Genomic DNA, 23962 nt, shown 5'->3' with positions numbered 1-23962 from the left:
TGTTCAAGCCCGTGAGGGTGAACACCTGCATAACCAAGGGAGGCTGGTGAGAGGGCATCCACCTGGCCTGGACGTGGGGAACAGCCACCCACCCTGCTCTTTGGCTGCTCCCAATAAGAACCGGCCCAGATTGGCTTTACAGCCACACTAAGTAACACAGTGTCAGCGAGCACTAGCTGCCGCTGACACAGAAAATTACCGGTTCTTATTTCACCGAGGCCAGGACCCTCGGTGACACGTACCTTCCCCTTGTTCTGCCAGACCCACGCCAGCAGAGCTTGGTTTATCACCCAAACTAGCCTCTTGCCCAATCTAATCTGCCTAACGGCCTCAAGTGCCCATCTCATGGCCAGATACTCTTTTTCCCTCTTTCCCGGGTGACAATGATGCACTCTTTGATCCCCCTCTCTTTTTTGATCCTCTGGCTCCTGTACACGCGCCTCATGTCTTTTCTTGGACTGCTGCCCCTCTTGACTGACCTGTTCCCAGTCATGGTCACGTCCCGACACTTTCTCCTTTGCTTTGCAGGGCTCCTTCAGCAGAGCATGCTTGCACCTACTCGCTTCTTTTACTTGCATCTGGGTCACTTCTTCCTTCTTTCCAGCAGTAGTTACCCCAGCTACAATGGTAGTTTCAGAGACCTCTGCTCCTTTAGTGGCTTTTTCCACTTTGGCAGCGGCTCCCTTTGGTTTAACTTTGGTCTCTGCAGCACCTGGGGACTTCACGTCAACCAACACATCGGCCTTTAACTTTTTCAGCCTTTGTCTTCTCAAAGTCTCCAGTCTCTTTGACCGCCTTCTCACCCTTCTCGGACATGGCACCATACACTTGCCCTGTTAATGCCTCCCCCTCTTTCTCACCGAGGCAGGAGCCACCAGGGTTTTCAGCAGACTCCTCGTCTTCTGTCATTTTCTCCAGAGGCTCACCCAGGACACTGTTCTCCTTTTGGGGAGGAGTCAGGAGATACAGCCCATCGTAATAGCCCGGATCCAAAAACTGATCGTTCACCTCCTCGTACTTCTTCCCCAGCAGGCTGCTGGCTATTTGAAAGGCCTTGTAGGCAGAGGGGACGTCTTCCAGGCCTGGGCCACACGCTACCACAGGTTTGTGGTCTTCGGCATCCACATCAGCCCCATCAACTGGTTCAGCAGAAGCATCTTCCATCTTCTCTGCCACAGCCAGCACCCCAGTGCCACCATCTCCAGTCCCATTTTTAACAGGATCTGGCTTCATGACGTCTTGCAGAGAACTCCCCTCTTCAGGCTTCTCACCTTTCACCTGCTGCTCGAGAGCACCCTTCGATTTCTCCAACTCATCTTTTAAGCTCATGAGATTTTCCGTCTCTGCTCTGAGTTGCTTGTTCAGCCTCTCCAATTCAGCACGCTCACCAAGCGCGTCTTCCAGGGCTCTAGCCAAGGAGAGGGCCTTGGTCTCCTTTTTCCAAGCATCAGTCTCTGTTTGGTCACGTTTTTCACCATATCGAGCCGAGATGTATTTCACTTCAGCTAGGAGCCAGTCGAACTTCTCCTGTTTGCAGCTGTACTGTCGTGTCAGGTCATCTATAACTGCCTGGACATGGGCCTCAGACCCTAGGCTGACGTCACTCGACTTAATTCCCATCTCGTCAGATATAACTGTCTGGTTGCTACCGGTCACAGCACATAAGTCACCTATACCGCTCGTGTCATTATTAATTCTGACCTCTAGGAGCACCGATGAGCTAATCCCCCCCTGGGACACTTCCTTAGTAACCAACCAACCCTGTGGAGACTGCATTTCCACCTCTGGTACATGCGGTACACCCTCTAACCCCAGTGTATTTTCCTGTACTTTCAAACACTGAGCTGGAGCTGGGCTTTGCTCCACACTACTTATATGCATGTCTTCAAACCTTTTGATTAAGTCATATAGCGCTTCATGAAACATAGCAGAGGCAGAAAACAAAGTTTCATCATCATTTACATTTTTACCACCAGGGGGCGCTTCTCTCCTGACCACAACCTGCAACGAAACAGGTATATCACTCTCACCACATATTTCATATGACATATTTTCCTTATGCACTTCCGCACTTTTGTCACCATCACTTTTCACTTGACCAGCACCATTGTTTCCAATGGTCAATATTCTCTCCCCATGCCGGTCAAAGTGCAGCTCCCTTAGATCCTCACTTAAAGGGACAGGTACCGGTTCTGCAGGAGTTTCGTCACTATCTGCAGAAGTGTCTACCTTACCCCACAGCAATAAACCGATATCACGGCCCAACACTCCCTCATGCATGAGTGTATCTGTAACATCAAGTTCACCCGTCTCTGTTCTCATTGGAGTCTCACGCTCAGTGAAAATCAGTGGACAGTCCTTATCCGCACGACTGTCCAGCATCTTTACTATTCCACCAGTCTCAGGTTTCAACATTGTGCTACCCCTTACCCGGGCCAGCATGGGATCCCGGATCCTAGTCATCCCAAAAGCAGCTTTGGTCATGGGCAACCGAGGAAACACAGAAACCTTCTCCCCTGCCGGTTTCTGCGAGGGAGCAATCACAGCAGGCTTATCCGCCTGTTCAGACACAGTTTTTTCTCTGTGTGACTTATCACCTACCGGCCCAGCAGGTAGCAACTGCCGCCTGCTCAATGTCACTGGGTCTGTTACACCCGGGAAAATCGGACCGGTCTTACCGATTGTCGTCACGGATTCGGCACTCACGGGAGATGAGGGGAGTCCAGGAATATCTCCAGCACGGTCATCACCCTTCTCCTTAATACAGTAGTTGCCACGGGAAACGCCTTGGCCTTGACTCCAGCCATTCTCCAGACAGTCACTCCATCCGCACCCTTTAAGACTTTGCGCACACGTGCAGGAAACATAGGATCTCCTGAGAGCTGCACCACTCTCCACCTCCTTTTCTTCCCGACGGTTGCCCTTGGCAACGGCATATCTTTGCTTTTTCTCCGTCGTTCCCAGCACACTGCCGACCTCTTGGAACTTTGTGCAGGGTCCATACAGGCGTTAAGGACCCTCTATTCAGGGCTAGCTGCAGCTGCGCCTCCAGATTGGCCTGCCTCAGCTGCTCGGTGAGATCCTCCATCCACCCCATAGCAACAGACAGCCCAGGCACCAGAAAAATTTTCAGCAGCAAGTCCACTAACAGAGAGCCGGCCTCCAGGTGTCTCACTGTCAAGAGACAATTTCAGCATTCACAGTCTCTTTTGCATTGCAGACATTAAAGTTTCTTTCCCAGGGCTGCTGGCCCTTTAAATCCACACAGCAATTTCCTTTGCAATATAGCAGAGTTCAGCAGCACCTGCTCTTGCCGTTGCCCCTAGCAACCAGTTATCTTATTTCAGCAGGGACGCTTGCCCGCATCCGACACCAAATGTAGGGAATTAGCTCTTTCCCAGGGGTTGCAAACACAGATACGCCTCTTGTTTGGGGGTCATTCGCACAGATATCTTCAGGACACCAAGTTTCAGATCCAAACACTGTGCTTTATTGCGGCACATCCGCATGAACATAAACAATAATACAAAAATAACAAACACTTGCCCGGCTAGGCTCTAACTAAACAAATAGATGCCTGACTCACCTAAAGTGTAGCACAGTTCACACCCGTGATGAGATGCGGCTTTCTGAGCCCAACCTTCAGCCTCCCGGCTGTACAGAGCACAGTACGCCCACTGTCTCCAGATTAGTATTTCTTGTGGGGGATTGGGGCTCAATAGTCTGCCTGACTATGGCCCTGCGACCCTCCCAGGCGTCGCCGCGTCCCCCAACTCCAGGCTACCACCCAGCCTCGTGGCCCCTCAGCCTTGCCTGGCTGAGACCACTCTCACAGAGCCTCCAGGCCTCTGTCACAGTCTCTGTCCCAAGACAACACTTCCCCCTTGCTAACACCCTGGGAGGTGCTTTATGCCAGCCCTTATTGTCTCCAGCTCGCCTCACCTGTGGTGGAATGGGGGTGTGGACCGCACTATCCACCCCTTCCTTTCCTCTAAGCTGCGTGAGACCTGTCACTGTCTCACAGTGTGTATACATAGATATCTGTCAGTCACTGATAGTTGTACACGCGGAGGTGTAATCAGTGATAGTATTCTCTGTGTAAGTGTGTATACATAGATAGCTGTAATTCACTGATAGTTGTACACGGGGAGGTATTATCAGTTATAACATTCTCTGTGTAAGTGTGTATACATAGATAGCTGTCAGTCACTGATAGTTGTACACAGAGAGGTGTTATCAGTGATAGTATTCTCTGTGTAAGTGTGTATACATAGATATCTGTCAGTCACTGATAGTTGTACACGGAGAGGTATTATCAATTATGACATTCGCTGTGTAAGTGTGTATACATAGATATCTGTCAGTCACTGATAGTTGTACATGGGGAGGTGTTATCAGTGATAGTATTCTCTGTGTAAGTGTGTATACATAGATAGCTGTCAGTCACTGATAGTTGTACACAGGGAGGTGTTATCAGTGATCGTATTCTCTGTGTAAGTGTGTATACATAGATAGCTGTCAGTCACTGATATCTGTACACAGGGAGGTGTTATCAGTGATCGTATTCTCTGTGTAAGTGTGTATACATAGATAGCTGTCAGTTACTGATAGTTGTACACAGGGAGGTGTTATCAGTGATCGTATTCTCTGTGTAAGTGTGTATACATAGATATCTGTCAGTCACTAATAGTTGTACACGGAGAGGTGTTATCAGTGATCGTATTCTCTGTGTAAGTGTGTATACATAGATAGCTGTCAGTCACTGATAGTTGTACACGGGGAGGTGTTATCAGTGATCGTATTCTCTGTGTAAGTGTGTATACATAGATAGCTGTCAGTCACTGATATCTGTACACAGAGGTGTTATCAGTGATAGTATTCTCTGTGTAAGTGTGTATACATAGATAGCTGTCAGTCACTGATAGTTGTACACGGGGAGGTGTTATCAGTGATAGTATTCTCTGTGTAAGTATGTATACATAGATATCTGTCAGTCACTGATAGTTGTACACGGGGAGGTGTTATCAGTGATAGTATTCTCTGTGTAAGTGTGTATACATAGATAGCTGTCAGTCACTGATAGTTGTACACGGGGAGGTGTTATCAGTGATAGTATTCTCTGTGTAAGTATGTATACATAGATATCTGTCAGTCACTGATAGTTGTACACGGGGAGGTGTTATCAGTGATCGTATTCTCTGTGTAAGTGTGTATACATAGATAGCTGTCAGTCAGTGATATCTGTACCTAGGGAGGAGTTATCGGCGATTAATGGCATATTCTGTGTAAGCGTGCATACAGAGATAGCTGCTGAAGTTGTGTGATGGATTTGGAACATTTTGATACACATGTTCTCCATTTTTTTCCTCACACCACCACTTAGTAGTTTAATGCAAAAATAATGGTACACACCATTAACAAATCTGGCTTTGTATGCATCTCTGCCCTGCCATGACCCTCTTTTCTACTGAAGTGCAATAAGTGTCTAAAATACATAAATATGGCACCCACCAGATCTGATACTGGCTTAGTAAATCCCTCCCAATGTATCTGCCATTTTATATTAATGAAAAAGGGTCTTTGCCGTTGCATCATGAGAAACCAGTCTTGATTATGTGCAGATCGCTCTGCTTGTTTTCACTGTTCCATTCTGTTTGCTTCAGCTTTATACACAAACAACTGGAGCAGGAAAATCGCCTAATCCCGCCATGCAAAAAAGCACTGCATTTATATAAAAAAAAACAAATCCCTGAATGAATGAAAGAAACAAAGACAGCTGGGCCTGTGCCCTTAAATTAAATACACAAGCAGGATGATTTATTTACAGCATGACAGGAAGTACTTATGGCTCCTTTAAGACAGGATGAAAAGGCCAAGTGTGCTTCAATCTGGGTGGGAACTCATTAGTCATGGACTATGGAGGTTGGGACCCTTCCTCTTGGATTAAGCCGCTTCCAACTTTCAACCCACTAAAAGCCCAAGAGCCTAAAAGTGAGAATAGACAGAAGAGAGGGGCAAGACCCATAGGTTCAGAACTCACACTGACCCAAGACGACTCCCACACAGACCGCACTGTGCTGCGGAACAGACCATCCTATAAGTGACCCTCAGAAACCCAAGTGCTGGAAATCACTAGATGAAAAGCGTGGAGCTTGTATTTACTTCTAGTGATTCGCACAGGTTACGGGAAGAGAGAGATTCCTGGATATCCTATAGATTTACATTACATAGCAGGGTGCGGTCTTTCAGAAGACATGAGCCTGTCAAGGTAATCCGCTGCTGAGCATAAAAGAGCTGTCTGAGACCATCCATCATCGGTGTCCCGTGTGATCCCGGTTTACTGTGGCAGAACGCAGGCACATGACAACTTTCAGAAAATTCCAGATGTTGAAGTGAACTTTTTGCAGTTTGTGGATTTCGAAAATGTAACATCAGGAATGGCTTTGGGGCAATATCTGCGATAACTAATTTGATTAAAATAGGATTTAAATAATCCGCACACAGCGTCTGCGGCTCAAGACGACAAGGAAAATGAACTGACAAAGCAAAGTTGGACAATTACAATTGTTTGAATCCAAAATCAGGCATCAGCTGCGGTGGACGAGGACAAGTATACTAAAGGGGTTGTCAAAATTAGAAAACTTTGGCTGTTTTATTCTGCGGTTTTCCAAGAATAGAAAAAACATAGATGGCTTGTTCTAAAACCGCGCCACCCACAGGTTGTATGCAGTATTACAGCACAGCCCCAGACACCGTGAATGGGTGTGATGCTGTTTGTCGAATAAATCTGACACTTTTTCTAAGGCCCCATTCACACAAGCGTATTTTTGGTCCGCATCAGATCCGCACCCATCCATTTTAACAGGGCCGCAAAAAATGTGGACATCACACAGTGTACTGTCTCCATCCATATGTCCAATCTGCAGACCAGCAAAAAAAGATAGAATAGGTCCTATTCTTGCCCATTTTGCGCACGAGAAAAGGGATTGTTAAAATGGATCTGACACAGACGTCACCATATTTTTTGCAGATCCGTGATTTGCAGACCACAAAATACAGTACATACAGTTATGTGATTGCACCCTGATCATGGAAAACCCCTTTAAATCCACAGCTTCCCAGGGACTAAAAATTACTGAACTAAAAAAAAAAAGCCAGAAGCCCCAAGGAATCCATAGACATTAACCAATTGTTGGCAGATGCAGTCACTTTTTGAGGCCATTCTGAAACTCTACTATGAATACACTACTTACAAAAAGTTAGGGATATTTGAGTTCGGATGAAATCTCTGGAAAACATAAAAAGTTCCGGCTCCAGAGATACTATATCATGAAAGTCGGGCATTAAGTAGAAGCAGTAATGGTGATTTCCTCATCTCAGAAGCCGACCCCACAAAATGTCAGCGTCTCAGGAACTTGTCCTGTGGCCTTGAGCACCAATTCCAGCTCGACAACTACGTCTCCTGCTGTTCACAAGGTACCTTCTTGTCTGCTGAGGCATGGCATCCCACTCTTCTTAAAGGGCGGCCCTCAGGTCATTGAGGTTCTGGGGTACAGAGTTACGAGCCTCTAAACGGCGACTCAGCTGATCCCAGAGGTTTTCAATGGGATTCAGGTCTGGAGAAAGTGCAGCCGCCCCATGTGAGGCCCCCAGTCTCCAGCAGCTGTTCCCTAATGATGGGACCTCGATTTTGGAGCATTGTCCTCCATGAAGATGACATTAGGCCGGTGTTGTTCCTGCAGAGGCACAATGACCGGAGTAATGATGTTCTTCAGGTAGTCTGGGCTGTCACTGGACCATTCACACAGTGTAGGGCAGTTCTGTACGGACTAGACACACTGCCCACACTGTGAGACCACCACCACCAAAGGCCCTTCTCGTGACCACAGGGGCTGATGCAGAGCGCTCTCCATGACGTCTCCAACATAGTTGGCGGCCATTATTTCTTCTCAGTGTGAATCAACTTTCATCAGTGAACAGCACTGAGGCCACTGGTCTTTCGTCCGTCTGAGAACATCCTGCTTGAAGCCTCACAATGGCGAGGTACTGAGGATCAATTGTTAGGTGTCGTCTTGGTCTCATGATGTCAGAATGTGAGCAGCATGATGAGGAGGACTGTTTAATACCAATTCTACTTAAACCAGGAAATGTATTGGGCGATTCATGGATCAAACATTTAACAGTTGGACATGTGCATTCAGACTGTTAGAGAAGGTCACATTACGTTCACATGTAAAGGTCAGAGGGCACTGTAGGTTCATTCAGAAATTTTACCCACAAGCCAAATATCCCTAACTTTTTGTGAGTGGTGTATGTAAAAGGTGTAGGGGTAACCTGACAGAGCACAAAATGCAAGGTACTGCGGTATGAAGAATAGCACAAAGCTGTAATCATCTGTCCTACTTACAACGGATGCCGTAAATCATCAATGGATCGAGCTGCTTTTTCCCATGTTTCCCTTGTCCTGAGAGGTTGGAGACTGCCTGCACCTCACGATGGAAAAGGTAGTCAAGCAGCGTTAGTGCCATCTTCTCTGCTGTCCGACAGTTGGTACTGATGTGCAGCATGTCGGCGGCTGTGATGGGGCATCTAACGCGCATCTCAGGATTATTCTCGTCTCCTAGCCATGTGCCATTCGGGAAATCCTCTAAAAGGAAAAATATCACACGTGTCAAAAATATCCTATGTATTTATCTAGCATCTGTGTATTATGGCAGTGGTTAACATATACCATAACAATACTGTAATGTTACGGTGTACCCCAGTACAGATAATACTGTAATGTTACAGTGTACCCCAGTACAGATAATACTGTAATGTTACAGTGTACCCCAGTACAGATAATACTGTAATGTTACAGTGTACCCCAGTACAGATAATACTGTAATGTTACAGTGTACCCCAGTACAGATAATACTGTAATGTTACAGTGTACCCCAGTACAGATAATACTGTAATGTTACGGTGTACCCCTGTACAGATAATGCTGTAATGTTACAGTGTACCCCTGTACAGATAATGCTGTAATGTAACGGTGTACCCCTGTACAGATAACAATACTGTAATGTTATGGTGTACCCCTGTACATATAACCATGCTGTAATGTTACGGTGTAGCCCTGTACAGATAACAATGCTGTAATGTTATGGTGTAGCTCGGTACAGATAACAATACTGTAATGTTATGGTGTACCCCTGTACATATAACAATGCTGTAATGTTACGGTGTAGCCCTGTACAGATAACAATGCTGTAATGTTACGGTGTACACCTGTACAGATAACAATGCTGTAATGTTATGGTGTACCCCTGTACATATAACAATGCTGTAATGTTACGGTGTAGCCCTGTACAGATAACAATGCTGTAATGTTACGGTGTACACCTGTACAGATAACAATGCTGTAATGTTATGGTGTACCCCTGTACATATAACAATGCTGTAATGTTACGGTTTACACCTGTACAGATAACAATGCTGTAATGTTATGGTGTACCCCTGTACATATAACAATGCTGTAATGTTACGGTTTACACCTGTACAGATAACAATGCTGTAATGTTATGGTGTACCCCTGTACATATAACAATGCTGTAATGTTACGGTGTACACCTGTACAGATAACAATACTGTAATGTTACGGTGTACCCCTGTACATATAACAATACTGTAATGTTATGGTGTAGCTCGGTACAGATAACAATACTGTAATGTTATGGTGTACCCCTGTACATATAACAATGCTGTAATGTTATGGTGTAGCCCTGTACATATAACAATACTGTAATGTTACGGTGTAGCTCGGTACATATAACAATGCTGTAATTAGAGATGAGTGAATTTCATATTTTGAAATTCGTTCACACTTAGTTTGTTGGTAAAAGGTGAATTGCGTTATGGATTCCGTTCCCACGGATCATAACGCAATTCTTTGATGGAATGCATAACGGAATTCCTTTAGAGACATTCCGTCATAATAGAAGTCTAAGGGCTGCAAAACGGATCCGTTCCATTTCTGTTATGCATGGGAGTCCTCTCCTGATCCCGAACCCTCTCCTGATCCAGAGTCCTCCCCTGCATAACAGAAACGGGATGGATCCGTTTTGTAACTCATAGACTTCTATTATGATGCCTTTGGAGGCATTCCGTTATGCATTCCGTCATAGAATTGCATTATGGTCCGTGGTAACGGAATCAGTAACGAAATTCACCATTTACCAACAAACGAAGTGCCAACGAATTTCATAAGCGGCAATTCGCTCATCTCTAGCTATAATATTATTACTATACATATAACACGGCCCACTGGCTCCTGTAGTCGCATTCTCTCCCCCATTATATGACCTATCATAGTGTAACAATCAGTGAGACAGAATTGCTAAGTCTATGGGCATCCCATCATAAGCAGCGTGGTCACAATTCACAGGTGCTTGAACCTCTGGATGGGTATCCCTCACCTGTGGCACGCTCCACAGGGGCCACTATCACTGCAGATGAGCCACAGCCTAACGCTAGGACTGTAACCTCAATAACCAGCATAGAGACAGCAAGTTGTCATAAACAGGAAGAACGGCAGGCGAAATGCCTGTTAATCAAATGTCCTACCAATAAAGTTAACTAAATGCATATGGCGGTTCATTATGTGTATGCACCGGCAAACTACATATGTACAGATTCTGAAAAGAACATTGTATAAGAGGCCAGAGCTGCAGCTGCTGACAGAGCTCTATGAGAGAATGCTTCCCAATATGAAACATCTGATATGTGGTCTGATCTGCAGCTGTACATGTACTATAGCACTAACATTTAAAATGGTTCTGGGGGATGGAGGGATTTTTCCTGCTTTTTGCCTGACTGGAGTCGGGAAGGAATTTTTTATTCCGCTAAAGTGGGGAAAATTGGCTTCTAGCTCACAGTTTTTTTTTGCCTTCCTCTGGATCAACTTGCAGGATAACAGGCCGAACTGGATGGACAAATGTCTTTTTTCGGCCTTATGGACTATGTTACTCTCGGTAAACTCCATAGCCATAGATTGCAAAATGCAGATTTCACATAGTTAGGAGGAATTTTTGTGACTACAATGCAACCCATTGCAAGACCAGACCTATGGCTCCTGTTACACTGTGTAAATCGGCATAATTCAGCTAAAAAGCGCCTGAAATAAAAGCAGCACAGTATAAAGGACGATCTACAGATGTGGAGCGCGTCCAGAGCTCAGTGGGTCCCTCTAGTGGAGGCTTGCATTTGTGACACAGATGGCCATTCCAGCTGCATAGATTAAAGCACTTTCATAATATTTGGTTTTATAGATATCAATGTCAAGATGACAGCGCTGGGACTGAAAGCGGAAAAGCAAATAAGGGACAGAAAGCGGAATTGTCAGATGTTCTGGTATCTTGACATATGAAATGAGAGAGAAACGAAGACAGTAATCTAAGTTGGAAATAAAGAAAATTGAGGGGAATTTCTTCTTGTGGAGCCAATCAGCGGTAACATAAAGCAGAGCAGGAGAATCGCAGCTTGTCCAACCCTGTCCACCCCAGGAGGAGATGCAGGCAGCGAGGTAGCGAGCCAAGAAAATGGACAACGCCGCTGAGCGCCTGACAGCACGGGCTGATAAGGGTTAAAGGAGACTTGTCGGCTGGCACCGTCTCTATTCCATGTGCTCTGTCCGTTTGCATCTCTTCTACCAAATCAGTTTCTTATTCTCAAGCTGCAGGAATCAGCCGTCTACATGTGGCGGCAGCAGTCGGCAAGGAGAGGTGAAGCAAACGTTTGCATCTACAGATCAATGTCGAGATGCAGGACTGGGATCGAAAATCGATTGCTGAGATACAGTGGCACTTTGCAGCATGGTCCTGCAGAAATGAGATGGGGACCCAGCCTAACAGCGACATCCACCTCCGAGGTCTCCACAGCACTCGCCCACATCCCTCTCCTCAGGTGTCACTGGCCAATACAGTAAGAAGCAGGATAGCAATTAAAGGGGTTATCCCATAGACAAGGGTCCTACACAGTGGTAGCCCTAGCAGAGTTGCACACACCGCCATGTGATTGAGAAATCAACTCTGACCTCAATGATTTGAACTTTTTACTTTGATTTTTGGGGTAATTTGGAATCCAGCCTTCAGATGCTTCATAATTTTAGGGATTGATGGTGATACGTCATTTTGTTCTCAAGAAATTACCCAATTTACATTGGTAGAGTTTCAACTGGAACCTTTTATTCAGAGATCCAATGTGTGATTTCAAAACCAAGAAACTCGTGGAAAAAGTACTGAAGTCTCCAAAAACGCACTGGAGCTACCTGAACCTGCACGAAGCCCAGTAGTCACCTACATTACACGGAATACAACTCCCATCATGCTCAGGAAAAGGCTCGTTCCTTGGATGGCAAAAGTAAATTCCATTTCCAAGCAGCGAGGTTATTGCAGCCGTCTACTGACCACAGGCTTTATGACTCCAAATAAACTGGTCCTTCCAAAAACCTATTAAAATAACACAGACTAATAAATTGCTGCGCCATTACCAGCGTCTGCCTGACCCTTTTACAGAAGGGCTGCAGTGACTGAATGATATAGTTATACGCCGTTCTGGACAAAAACGGAAAAGCTGAAGACAGGCGGATATATATATATATACTCTGACAAAGTAATTGTGATTTGGCTAAGCCCATCCAATGTCAAGGCTGTAATTTAAAATTCCACATTTCAGGTCCGTCTCTTGCATGGGGCAATGAATCACTGCTAATGCCTCAAATACTCCACCCAACACCTCGCCTGCCAGGACCAATAACAGCCGTCTACCTGGTCAGGGACAGAATGGAGTCTGATTATTATTTTTTTCATCTAGATTTCCAATAGGAAAATTACTACTCCCTTAAATATGGAAAGTATGAAGCCGTGGAGTAAATAGACGGTTTTATCTGGATGTCGGAGGAGTAAACAGCGCGGCGCAGTGTTGATGGAACCTGCGGCTTTTTCTTGGTTGCTCTCCTATTACTACTGAAGTTGGGAGGAAGGGAACATAAAAATAGTCCCTGGTTTGGAGAGTAAATGGCATCTCCGAAAACAAACTCACTGCTGGAAGAAGTAATAAAATCTCCGTCATCTGAAGGATTCCTGAGCTATGAATGCGGAGCTGGAACGGTATAAAAGTGAGAGGATTTTATAATGTGAAGTAAGAGCTACAGAAAGGAAGGCCAGCTCTGCCGTCAGCGCCGCACCCAACATACAGGAACACAGCATTCACATGGCATCTGTCTGGGGTCAGGACAATACATGGACTAATGGGGGGCATAGGATACAGCCGTTCAGCAGACAGTATCACACATGATAGGCTTGGATACAGGAGAGAGCATCACACATCATAGGATTAGATACCATAGCTCAGCAGACAGTATCACACAAGTTTAGATACAGCAGTACAGAATCACGTGATAGGCTTAGATTCAGCGGAGTATTGTTACACATGATAGGATTAGACAGGAGCTCAGCAGACAGTATCACACGTTAAGATCAGAAACAGCAACTCAGCAGACGGTATCACACATCATAGGCTTAGATACCGCGTCTCATCAGCACCCACTGTAGTTACATTATATACCTGCACCAGATATCACAAATTCACCTGCTGGAAGCAATGCTAAATGGACCTGCTCCCTGCAGTTTACAGCAGACTCTGGTCCAGGAGACGGGCAGTGACATTACCGGACCTCGCAGTGACATTACCGGTCCTCGCAGTGACATTACCGGACCTCGCAGTGACATTACCGGACCTCGCAGTGACATTACCGGACCTCGCAGTGACATTACCGGACCTCGCAGTGACATTACCGGACCTCGCAGTGACATTACCGGACCTCGCAGTGACATTACCGGACCTCGCAGTGACATTACCGGTCCTCGCAGTGACATTACCGGTCCACGCAGTGACGATACCGGTCCACGCAGTGACGATACCGGTCCTCGCAGTGACGATACCGGACCTCGCAGTGACGATACCGGACCTCGCAGTGACGATACCGGACCTCGCAGTGACGATACCGGACCTCGCAGTGACATTACCGGTCCTCGCAGTGACATTACCGGTCCTCGCAGTGACATTACCGGTCCTCGCAGTGACATTACCGGTCCTCGCAGTGACATTACCGGTCCTCGCAGTGACATTACCGGTCCTCGCAGTGACATTACCGGTCGTTGATGAATGCTCTATACCTTAGCTCAGTTGGACCTGTCATAGTCACTGACCTTCAGCCTACAAATCATAATGGAGAGAGGACTTTCACTGCAGGCTGTAAAATGAGAAGCCTCTAAACCTGATAGATGTCAAGAAAAATAAAAAATAAATGGAGACGGCACGTCCAAAAGGTGGAATTTTATTCCAGATGCAACGTTTCGGCTTACTGATGGCCTTTTTCAAGCATGCTATCACTAAGCCGAAACGTTGCATCTGGAATAAAATTCCACCTTTTGGACGTGCTGTCTCCATTTTTTTTATTTTTCTTGACATCTATCAGTTGCTTTTTTGGGGGGCTTTTTACAATCCCCCCTGGAGACGAGCACCCGCAGCATTATTACTAAGGAGTGCTGTTCACCCGTGTTTTGGTAAGCCTCTGTACCTGTCTGTGCTGACATCTAGCAGCGAGTGTGAAAACTAATATCCATCACTGATTTTTACATGGACAATCATCAAAATAAAAAATACCGCTGCCATAAAGACTTAAAATGATTCTCGAATTTAAGTAAGAAAAAAATAAAATCACATTAACTGGAGAATGAACAAAGCACACGGGGAGCTCCCTTTTAGCTGCAGATTCACTAGTTCTCATCCACCTCTTCTGCCGTCCAAGATAGCCGCATCGCACGCCGCGCATCAGAAGCCTAAGACTCTGCCCGTGTGACCGTCCCTGCCATTGGATTGGCCAGCACTGTTCATGTGAGCAGAGTCTTGTCAAAGCATCGTCTGAGAAGGAGCCTGGGAACTGGCAGATCTGCAGCTAAAAAGATGAAGAGGAGGCGCCATGTACAGTAGTGGTCACAAATAGCAGGGAGTTTAAAATAGCAAATAAAGCCTAAAATCTTTATAACTTATTTCCATAAATGCAAATTCACTGAAAATAATTCATATTTAATTTCAAATCAAAACAATAGAAAAATGCTAACCCTTTAAAGAAATAAAAGGAAAAGAAAAATTTAGCAATGACAGCATTTGTCTTTAATGTGTAAACTGTAAATATGTTTGAGAATTCCTTTCCTTTGAATGACTGAGCGGATATTTAGCGGTAGATACCCCCGTTTCTGAGAACTGCTAGACGGCTACCAACTTCTGGCCCCTGTGAGCAGGTCTCCAGGACGCTTGGACTACATTCCACGCTTCTCATTTCTGGGTTTTGCCTCAAACTGCATTTTGATGTCACCCCACAAGTTCTCCATGTAGGGTCGGGGACTGGGCGGCTGCTCCATTACCTCAGTCCTGTTTTCTGTAACCAAGATTTTATTCGTGGGCTTTGGGTGATTGTCGTATTGAAACATCCGTTTCATGGAAATTTCTTCTTCAGCATAGAGCAAGGTCATCTTGAGTATTGATATAAATCACACTGCCCAACATCATGGTTTAAACCCATCCCCATGTCAGGATGTTGGCCCCACCGTGCTTTACAGTCTCCGTAGTGCACTGCGGCTTGAATTCAGTGCTCGGGGCTTGTCTGACATACTGTCGGCAGCCACTACTACAGTTCTGCTTTCATCAGTCCACACAATGTTTGCCATTTCTCTTTGGGCCGGTCAACAAGTTACTTGTCAAATTTGAACTTTTCAGGACTTTTTCTTTTTTTTTTTTGTGGGGAGTTCTTGCTGGTGACTTGGCTTTACTTTCTTCTCGTCTTCACTTCATCGTCTTCTGATTGTAGCAGAGCTCCCTGGTGACTTCAGATCTTTCTGGAGGTGATCATTGGTTTCTCTTCATCGTCTTCTGATTGTAGCAGAGCTCCCTGGTGACTTCAGATCTTTCTGGAGGTGATCGTTAGTTTCTCTTCATTGTCTTCTGATTATAGAAAAGCTCACTGGTGACTTCAGATCTTTCTGGAGGTGATCACTGATTTCTCTTCATCATTTTCTGATTGTAGCAGAGCTCCCTGGTGACTTCAGATCTTTCTGGAGGTGATCATTGGTTTCTCTTCATTGTCTTCTGATTGTAGCAGAGCTCCCTGGTGACTTCAGATCTTTCTGGAGGTGATCATTGGTTTCTCTTCATCGTCTTCTGATTGTAGCAGAGCTCCCTGGTGACTTCAGATCTTTCTGGAGGTGATCATTGGTTTCTCTTCATTGTCTTCTGATTGTAGCAGAGCTCCCTGGTGACTTCAGATCTTTCTGGAGGTGATCATTGGTTTCTCTTCATCGTCTTCTGATTGTAGCAGAGCTCCCTGGTGACTTCAGATCTTTCTGGAGGTGATCATTGGTTTCTCTTCATTGTCTTCTGATTGTAGCAGAGCTCCCTGGTGACTTCAGATCTTTCTGGAGGTGATCATTGGTTTCTCTTCATCGTCTTCTGATTGTAGCTGAGCTCCCTGGTGACTTCAGATCTTTTTGCAGGTGATCGTTGGTTTCTCTTCATTGTCTTCTGATTATAGAAAAGCTCACTGGTGACTTCAGATCTTTCTGGAGGTGATCATTGATTTCTCTTCATCATTTTCTGATTGTAGCTGAGCTCCCTGGTGACTTCAGATCTTTCTGGAGGTGATCATTGGTTTCTCTTCATCGTCTTCTGATTGTAGCAGAGGTCCCTGGTGACTTCAGATCTTTCTGGAGGTGATCGTTGGTTTCTCTTCATTGTCTTCTGATTGTAGCAGAGCTCCCTGGTGACTTCAGATCTTTCTGGAGGTGATCATTAGTTTCTCTTCATTGTCTTCTGATTGTAGCAGAGCTCCCTGGTGACTTCAGATCTTTCTGGAGGTGATCATTGGTTTCTCTTCATTGTCTTCTGATTGTAGCAGAGCTCCCTGGTGACTTCAGATCTTTCTGGAGGTGATCGTTGGTTTCTCTTCATTGTCTTCTGATTGTAGCAGAGCTCCCTGGTGACTTCAGATCTTTCTGGAGGTGATCATTAGTTTTTCTTCATTGTCTTCTGATTGTAGCAGAGCTCCCTGGTGACTTCAGATCTTTCTGGAGGTGATCATTAGTTTCTCTTCATGGTCTTCTGATTGTAGCTGAGCTCACTGGTGACTTCAGATCTTTCTGGAGGTGATCACTGATTTCTCTTCATCGTCTTCTGATTGTAGCAGAGCTCCCTGGTGACTTCAGATCTTTCTGGAGGTGATCATTGGTTTCTCTTCATTGTCTTCTGATTGTAGCAGAGCTCCCTGGTGACTTCAGATCTTTCTGGAGGTGATCATTGGTTTCTCTTCATCGTCTTCTGATTGTAGCAGAGCTCCCTGGTGACTTCAGATCTTTCTGGAGGTGATCATTGGTTTCTCTTCATCGTCTTCTGATTGTAGCAGAGCTCCCTGGTGACTTCAGATCTTTTTGCAGGTGATCGTTGGTTTCTCTTCATTGTCTTCTAATTGTAGAAAAGCTCACTGGTAACTTCAGATCTTTCTGGAGGTGATCATTGATTTCTCTTCATCGCCTTCTGATTGTAGCAGAGCTCCCTGGTAACTTCAGATCTTTTTGCAGGTGATCGTTGGTTTCTCTTCATTGTCTTCTAATTGTAGAAAAGCTCACTGGTAACTTCAGATCTTTCTGGAGGTGATCATTGGTTTCTCTTCATCGTATTCTGATTGTAGCAGTACTCATTGGTGACTTCAGATCTTCTTTGATTTTTCTGGTGATCATTTGCTGAGCTTCTGCTATAGCTTCCTTCCTCATCTTTTAGGTTTTTGTTGCCACTTCAAGGCATTTGAGATTATTTTAGGTGAAGCAGCCTATCACTTGCTGCATTTCTCTGTAAGTTTTTCCCTCTCTAATCAAATTTTTAATCAAATTAAGTTCTTCATGAGAACAATGTCTGGAATTACAAATTTCCCCAATATTTCAGAAGGTAATGCGCTATAAACAACATGTGCAACATTCACCGCCCTCCTACCTTAAATAATGGCCCAAATTTACATTTGTTATTCCACAGAATGAATGACTTCACCAATTGAAGGGGTTGTCCAGGCTTTTACTATTGATGGCGCAAGCCTTACCTTCATACAGTTGATCGGGGGGTGGGACCCCGCCGATCCGAAATTGATGACCTATCCTGAGGATAGGTCATCAATAGTAAAAGCCTAGACAACCCCTTTAATGATTCAATCACTTAGAATGAGTGGGATGCGTGTCCTAATTGTTGGGTCTGTTTTTTTTTTCTATTACTCTACTACACTTACATGGCAATTATTTACTATGTAAAAAATATCACTTCTACCAAAAACAGGGATTTATCAGTAATGATGATGGACTACTATTTCTGGTTAACGGCAGTATGTTTTCAGTTAAAGGGAACCTGTCACCAGGATTTTGGGTTTAGAGCTGAGGGCATGGGCTACTAGATTGCCGTTAGCACATCCGCAATACCCAGTCCCCATAGCTCTGTGTGCTTTTATTGTGTAAAAAAAAAAAAAAAAACGATTTGATACATATGCAAATTAACTTGAGATGAGTCCTGTCCCTGACTCATCTCAGGGACAGGACTCATCTCACATGAATTTGCATATGTATCAAATTGGTTTATTTACACAATAAAAGCACACAGAGCTATGGGAACTGGGTATTGCGGATGTGCTAGCGGCAATCTAGTAGCCCATGTCCTCAGCTCTATACAAAAAATCCAGGTGACAGGTTCCCTTTAATGTTAACGTTTTAAAATATCATCTTATTTCTAAAACCCAAAGACTAAGCATAAAGCAGCCCTGCAGCCTGTATAACTGCACTAACGGTCCCTATGTTTGCTAGAGGAGAGCGAGGGATGCACCGCGGCACAACACCACCTAAGATACTGAATGTGCAATTATAAAATTACCAGAAACCTGTTGACAACAGAAGCAGTCACAGCACCTGCGATGGAGAAATCTCCTTTCCCTCATCAGTCTTATTTCGTTGGGGTGTTAGTGCTAACGTTTCAATGCAAACGCTCTCCTCCCAGCCAAGGAAAACCATTCTTTTATTTTATATCTGGCTTTATACTTGAACATTGCTCATACTGCCTGATCCATCCTTCAGCAGCTAATCTTAAACAGTCTCATGTCAATGGCTTCCTCTCTTCCCTTCATATACACAAATGACTCCTTCGGGCCACATTCAGTGACTAGCAGGTGTCCTTACAGACAGATTGGAAGCTTGTGTTACTGCGCCACTGAGAGTACGCAGCACTTCCGTGGTTACACCCTAACTGGCTCCTGTGGTTGTAGCCTATACTGTGTATGCATTACTGGGATGTAATCTGCAACCAGATCCTTCTACCAAGACAGATGAGGAACAAGCTGTCCGCAGGTGGAGAAAGCTGGAGCTGTCCAGGGAAATAGATTTCCATACAGAGAGTAATCAGCCGGGGAGACCGGCGCAATCTCTCTACCACGTGCTAGTGTCAATTATACAAAGTTTATTTCAGGATAGGCACAAACACCAAGGAACAGATGGCTGCGTTCACTTACAGAACAATCCCAGGACTGCTAAATTATACTGAATGAGCGTCATCATTCATGAAGTCCCTCGCTATGTGCACACATCGGGCCCTTACCAGCAACATCAAAAAATAAGTCAACCAATACATGTTTATCATTCTGCTCTCCCGCGAGACCCTAAAGGGTTTTCTCAGGAATAAAATATTGGCCTATCCCGAGGTCATCAAGATGAGATTAGTGGGGGTCTGAATGCTGACACCCAGTGGTCATGGCGCTCCAGAATGCATAATACATTTTGTGGCGGCCATGCCAGGTCAGACCAATTCATTACACTACAAGACATAGTGACTGCTAAATGTACAGCAGTGTGCCTGCTCACTGGACCGCCTCAACCTCTGCCATCAGCTGATCCACAGGGGTGTTGGGAGTCCACCCTCTACCATCCGATACTGATCACCTACTGTCACGCATAGATTCTATTCTGACTTTTTTTTTTTTTTTTTGCAGTATATATATTTTTTTTTTAAGCAACACCATCTCCACATGTTGCCAGAAAGTCTATGGAAAACATAAATGACATGACAAAGGGGCTTTTTTTTTTTTTATCTGCCTTTGAGTTAATGGCATTCTTCAAAATCCCAGCATGCTCCAGGTTTGGCACTTTTCATTATTTCTCCCATAGACCTTCACTGTATTTTTTAATATTTTTATTATGCTTTAAAAACGCATATGCAAAGTGACATTACGGGGGCAAATACTTCCCTCAAAATAATGCTAGGCATGCAAAAAAAAAAATAATAATAATAATAATAATAATAATAATAATAATAATAAAATAATAATAAAATAATAATAAAATAATAATAATAATAATAATAATAATAATAATAATAATAATATATATATATATATATATATATATATATATATAATCAACAGGCTTTTTGAGGTCTTTTATTTGGCCAAAAAAGAAATGCCAGGTCCAAACCCATGTGTGAAGGAGCCTCTAAGGGTCTAGGGAGTCTCAAGCTTAGCTGCACGGTCTACTGCAGTCTGAAATCTCTCTAGTCTCATCAGAGGCCCAGGAGGCAGATCAGCTGTTAGGCCTCATTCACATTTCCATCTCAGTGTAACGTCCGTAAAAAAAAAAAAAAAAGGATCCATGGTTGGTCCGTGTCTACCATTCCTGTGTCATCCGTAATTCATTTCCAAAGAATCTCCCATCAGTCTTCAGTGAAAAACAGATGCAACACGGACACCATCCGTGTTGTGTCAGTGATTTTAAAGGACCTATAGACTTCAATGGGCGTGATTGGTCTGCATCACGGATCAAAGTAGTGCATGTCCCCGTGATTTTTGTTACTGACCCACAGTCAGTAAAAAAAAAATACTGAAATGTAAACAGACACCTTTAAATCACTGGGTATGTGTGACAGCACACGACAGTAACAAACAGAAATGTGAATGAGGCCTTAAAGCGCAGTTTTAATAAGCGACTACAATTTAGCTGAACCATCTTCTGGAGCAGTCTGAAATTCACCTCCAATCCAACCAAATGCCCACAGGGCTGCCATGTCGTGCACTTTGTTTCACAGCGCTGCAGCTCTGCATTTTCACATTGTCGGCTGTAAGTCGGCTAAGGCGCGCAGGAGAGAAAGAACAGAATGCAAGTAATGCATCATGAGGGGGAAAAGGTCTCCGGGTACTTGCTGCACATACATCAAGGCAAATGAGCGTCAGCATCATGGCCTCCTGCATATTGCCTGCAAGCTATTCCCTAAAACATTCTGAAAAGTAGCTGTAAAAGCTAAGAGTTTCTTGCTGGGACAAAGCGTGCTCTGGCCAAGGACAATATTTATGACCCATTAAAGGTACAGAAAGCCAGAAGTGAACTTGTCAGCCAGTGGCACATGGCATAGAAATGTACGATTTCCTATTAAATGCACTTCATCCAAGCAGTGCATTATATACATGTACTTACATTCCCAGGTGTGTGAGGCCATTAGATAACGTATCCTAAATAATGTGGAACAGAATATACTATGTCGGCAGCACCCTCCTGCGCACCGAGGCACAGTCCTGCGTGACAAAGGCTTGTGGTATGTATTTTCGAGCTGTTGAATAATAACAGTAATCTTGATTACTGAGTTGTGTTATTAATGCAGACATGTAATGTAAGCTCGGTGGAATTCCTCTGATAGGGTAATAGGAGCTTTCTGTGAACTGCTCGCCATATTGAACGCTGTTGCTGCTTTTCACTTCAAAGGGAACAGACTCCGGATAATGAAAATCTATTTGGAACAACAAGGAGAGATAATGAGTGTGAGACGGCCCAGCTGTCAAGTGCGTCTCGTACGGGCGAACAAATGAGAGTGCGTCCAAATTACAGCTACTTATCGCCCTGGAGACGTCTCGCCCATCCGCAGGTCTCCGGTGTCACCACGACACAGACATTTCATCCATAAACTAAGACTCACCCCTGTAGAAAAATGCAATCTGCCGAGAAACACCTCACATCTCACAGTTTGCTTTATCTGCAGTGAGGACAGAGGTCGCAGTAGACAATGAGATCACGGCTACTGATTGGCGCCACTTTCACCCATCTTTATCATCAATGCATAACTACCCTGCATCTATCGTCGGTGCAGAAGAGCAGCGAGTGCCACTGACGACCGGACGCCACCGTGTAAGTGTTCATTCCGCAGTGTGTGAATCTTTATTCTTAAACTCGAGACTCATTCTAACAATCACTATGGATTCACTCCCCGCTGTCACATTTGCAAAAACGTTAATTTCTCTATAAGTAAAACATGAAATTACCAAAGGTCGGCTGGTCTAACCGGGGATCTTCTAAGATGCGGATTTTACAAAATCTCTTCGAAGGATATTTTTTCCCCTCATAATCCAAAACTGAATTAAAACATCAACAGGGAAAACCTGTGCTCTCATCTCGTTGCATCACCTCCAGGATAGTCCATTCCCTATGTGGAGGCCGCACTCAGGTCACCCAGTCTGGGGGGATAATCTCTGCCCAGACAGATATCCCCGGCCTCGGTGTGCTTGCTTATTGAAGCCGGGGGTCTACTTTCCTTACAGACACAGGGGTGTGTGGACTCGGAGGGGAACGCGAGCGCTCCTGGTAGATGAATGGCGGAGATTCCGCACTGCGTTAATATGATCAAAACAATTTATAGAAAAAAATTAACCCATTTCTGGGGCAATTATATGGAACCTTTAATAGATTAGGAATTGATGTAAGAATGAACAAAGAGAAGACTACTTCCCCCAGCGTTACAGCACCGATTTCTATTACAAGGGTTAAAAGGAAATGAGCACTTTCAGGGGAGAATTCCGGAGTCATCGAGAATCCGGTGTTTCTGATGGAAATGTTCGCTCATGTCAGGGCAGGGGGTGACCAGTGGCAGAGAAGACATTCGATTCCTGTAAGCATCCCCCCCGGGCCGGAGTATTGGGACCGCACTGGACACAATATTAGACGCCCCCCAGTAATCTTCAATCAGCAATGGGCACAGGCGAGAACTTATTCTACAGCCGAGTGCACGAATATATAGAAACACGTCTGACACCTGTTCACACATATCATAGATTGCACTGAAAAGGCTATTTCCATCTTGTAAAATGATGATGAATCACTAGAGAAGATGTAAACACTTTATGATTGGTGCGGACCCACACTTTATCTCCCCCATTAATCTTGAGAACAAAGGGCAGAAAAGTAAGTGACCTTGTGCTGTGTGCCCTTCTGTTTTCCCTGCCCGGCAGTGCTCCCAGTAACCCTTGCACTGCACAGCACGTGGCTGTAGCGCGGCTGCGCAGGGAGTGGCATGTAGTTCTGGGACAATACTGCAGCCCCTTTAGGCCTCATGCACACGACCGTATGTATTTTGTCGTCCGTGTGCATTCCATATTTTGAGGAACAGAACAGCCGGCCCCTAATAGAACAGTTCTATCCTTGTCCGTAATGCGGACAATAATAGGACATGTTCTATTTTTTGGGCGGAATGGACATCTGGAAATGGAATGCACATGGAGTAACTTCATTTATTTTTTTTTTTTTGCAGACTCATTAAAATTATTGGTTCTGTGTACGGTCGGCAAAAAAAAAAAAAAAATGGATATGGAAAGAAAATACGTATTTCCGTTCTGCAAAAAAATATAACTTGTCCTATTATTGTCCGCATTACTGACAAGGATAGAACTGTTCTATTAGGGGCCGGACGTCATCTGTATTTTTTGAGGATACGTTTTTTGTAGACCGCAAATTACATACGGTCGTGTGCATGAGCCCTTACTCTGTGGATCCATGGGGACCCAGAGGTCAGACACACATGACTATAGAAT

General features: G+C 44.7%; 1 protein-coding gene across 2 annotated transcripts in view; it reads right to left on the bottom strand.

Annotated features, from left to right (window-relative positions):
- The window catches only part of LOC122920612 (BTG3 associated nuclear protein), a 326695-nt gene that overhangs the window by 173275 nt on the left and 129458 nt on the right, over positions 1 to 23962 (bottom strand). For both annotated transcript variants that reach the window (XM_044270256.1, XM_044270257.1), the window contains one exon: positions 8408 to 8647. In XM_044270256.1, the coding sequence (XP_044126191.1) occupies positions 8408 to 8647 (240 nt within the window). The remainder of the gene's footprint in view (positions 1 to 8407; positions 8648 to 23962) is intronic.

Source organism: Bufo gargarizans, chromosome 10 (genome assembly GCF_014858855.1).
Source record: "Bufo gargarizans isolate SCDJY-AF-19 chromosome 10, ASM1485885v1, whole genome shotgun sequence".
NCBI classification, from domain to species: Eukaryota; Metazoa; Chordata; class Amphibia; order Anura; family Bufonidae; genus Bufo; species Bufo gargarizans.
This window is presented reverse-complemented; position numbering and strand designations above follow the sequence as displayed.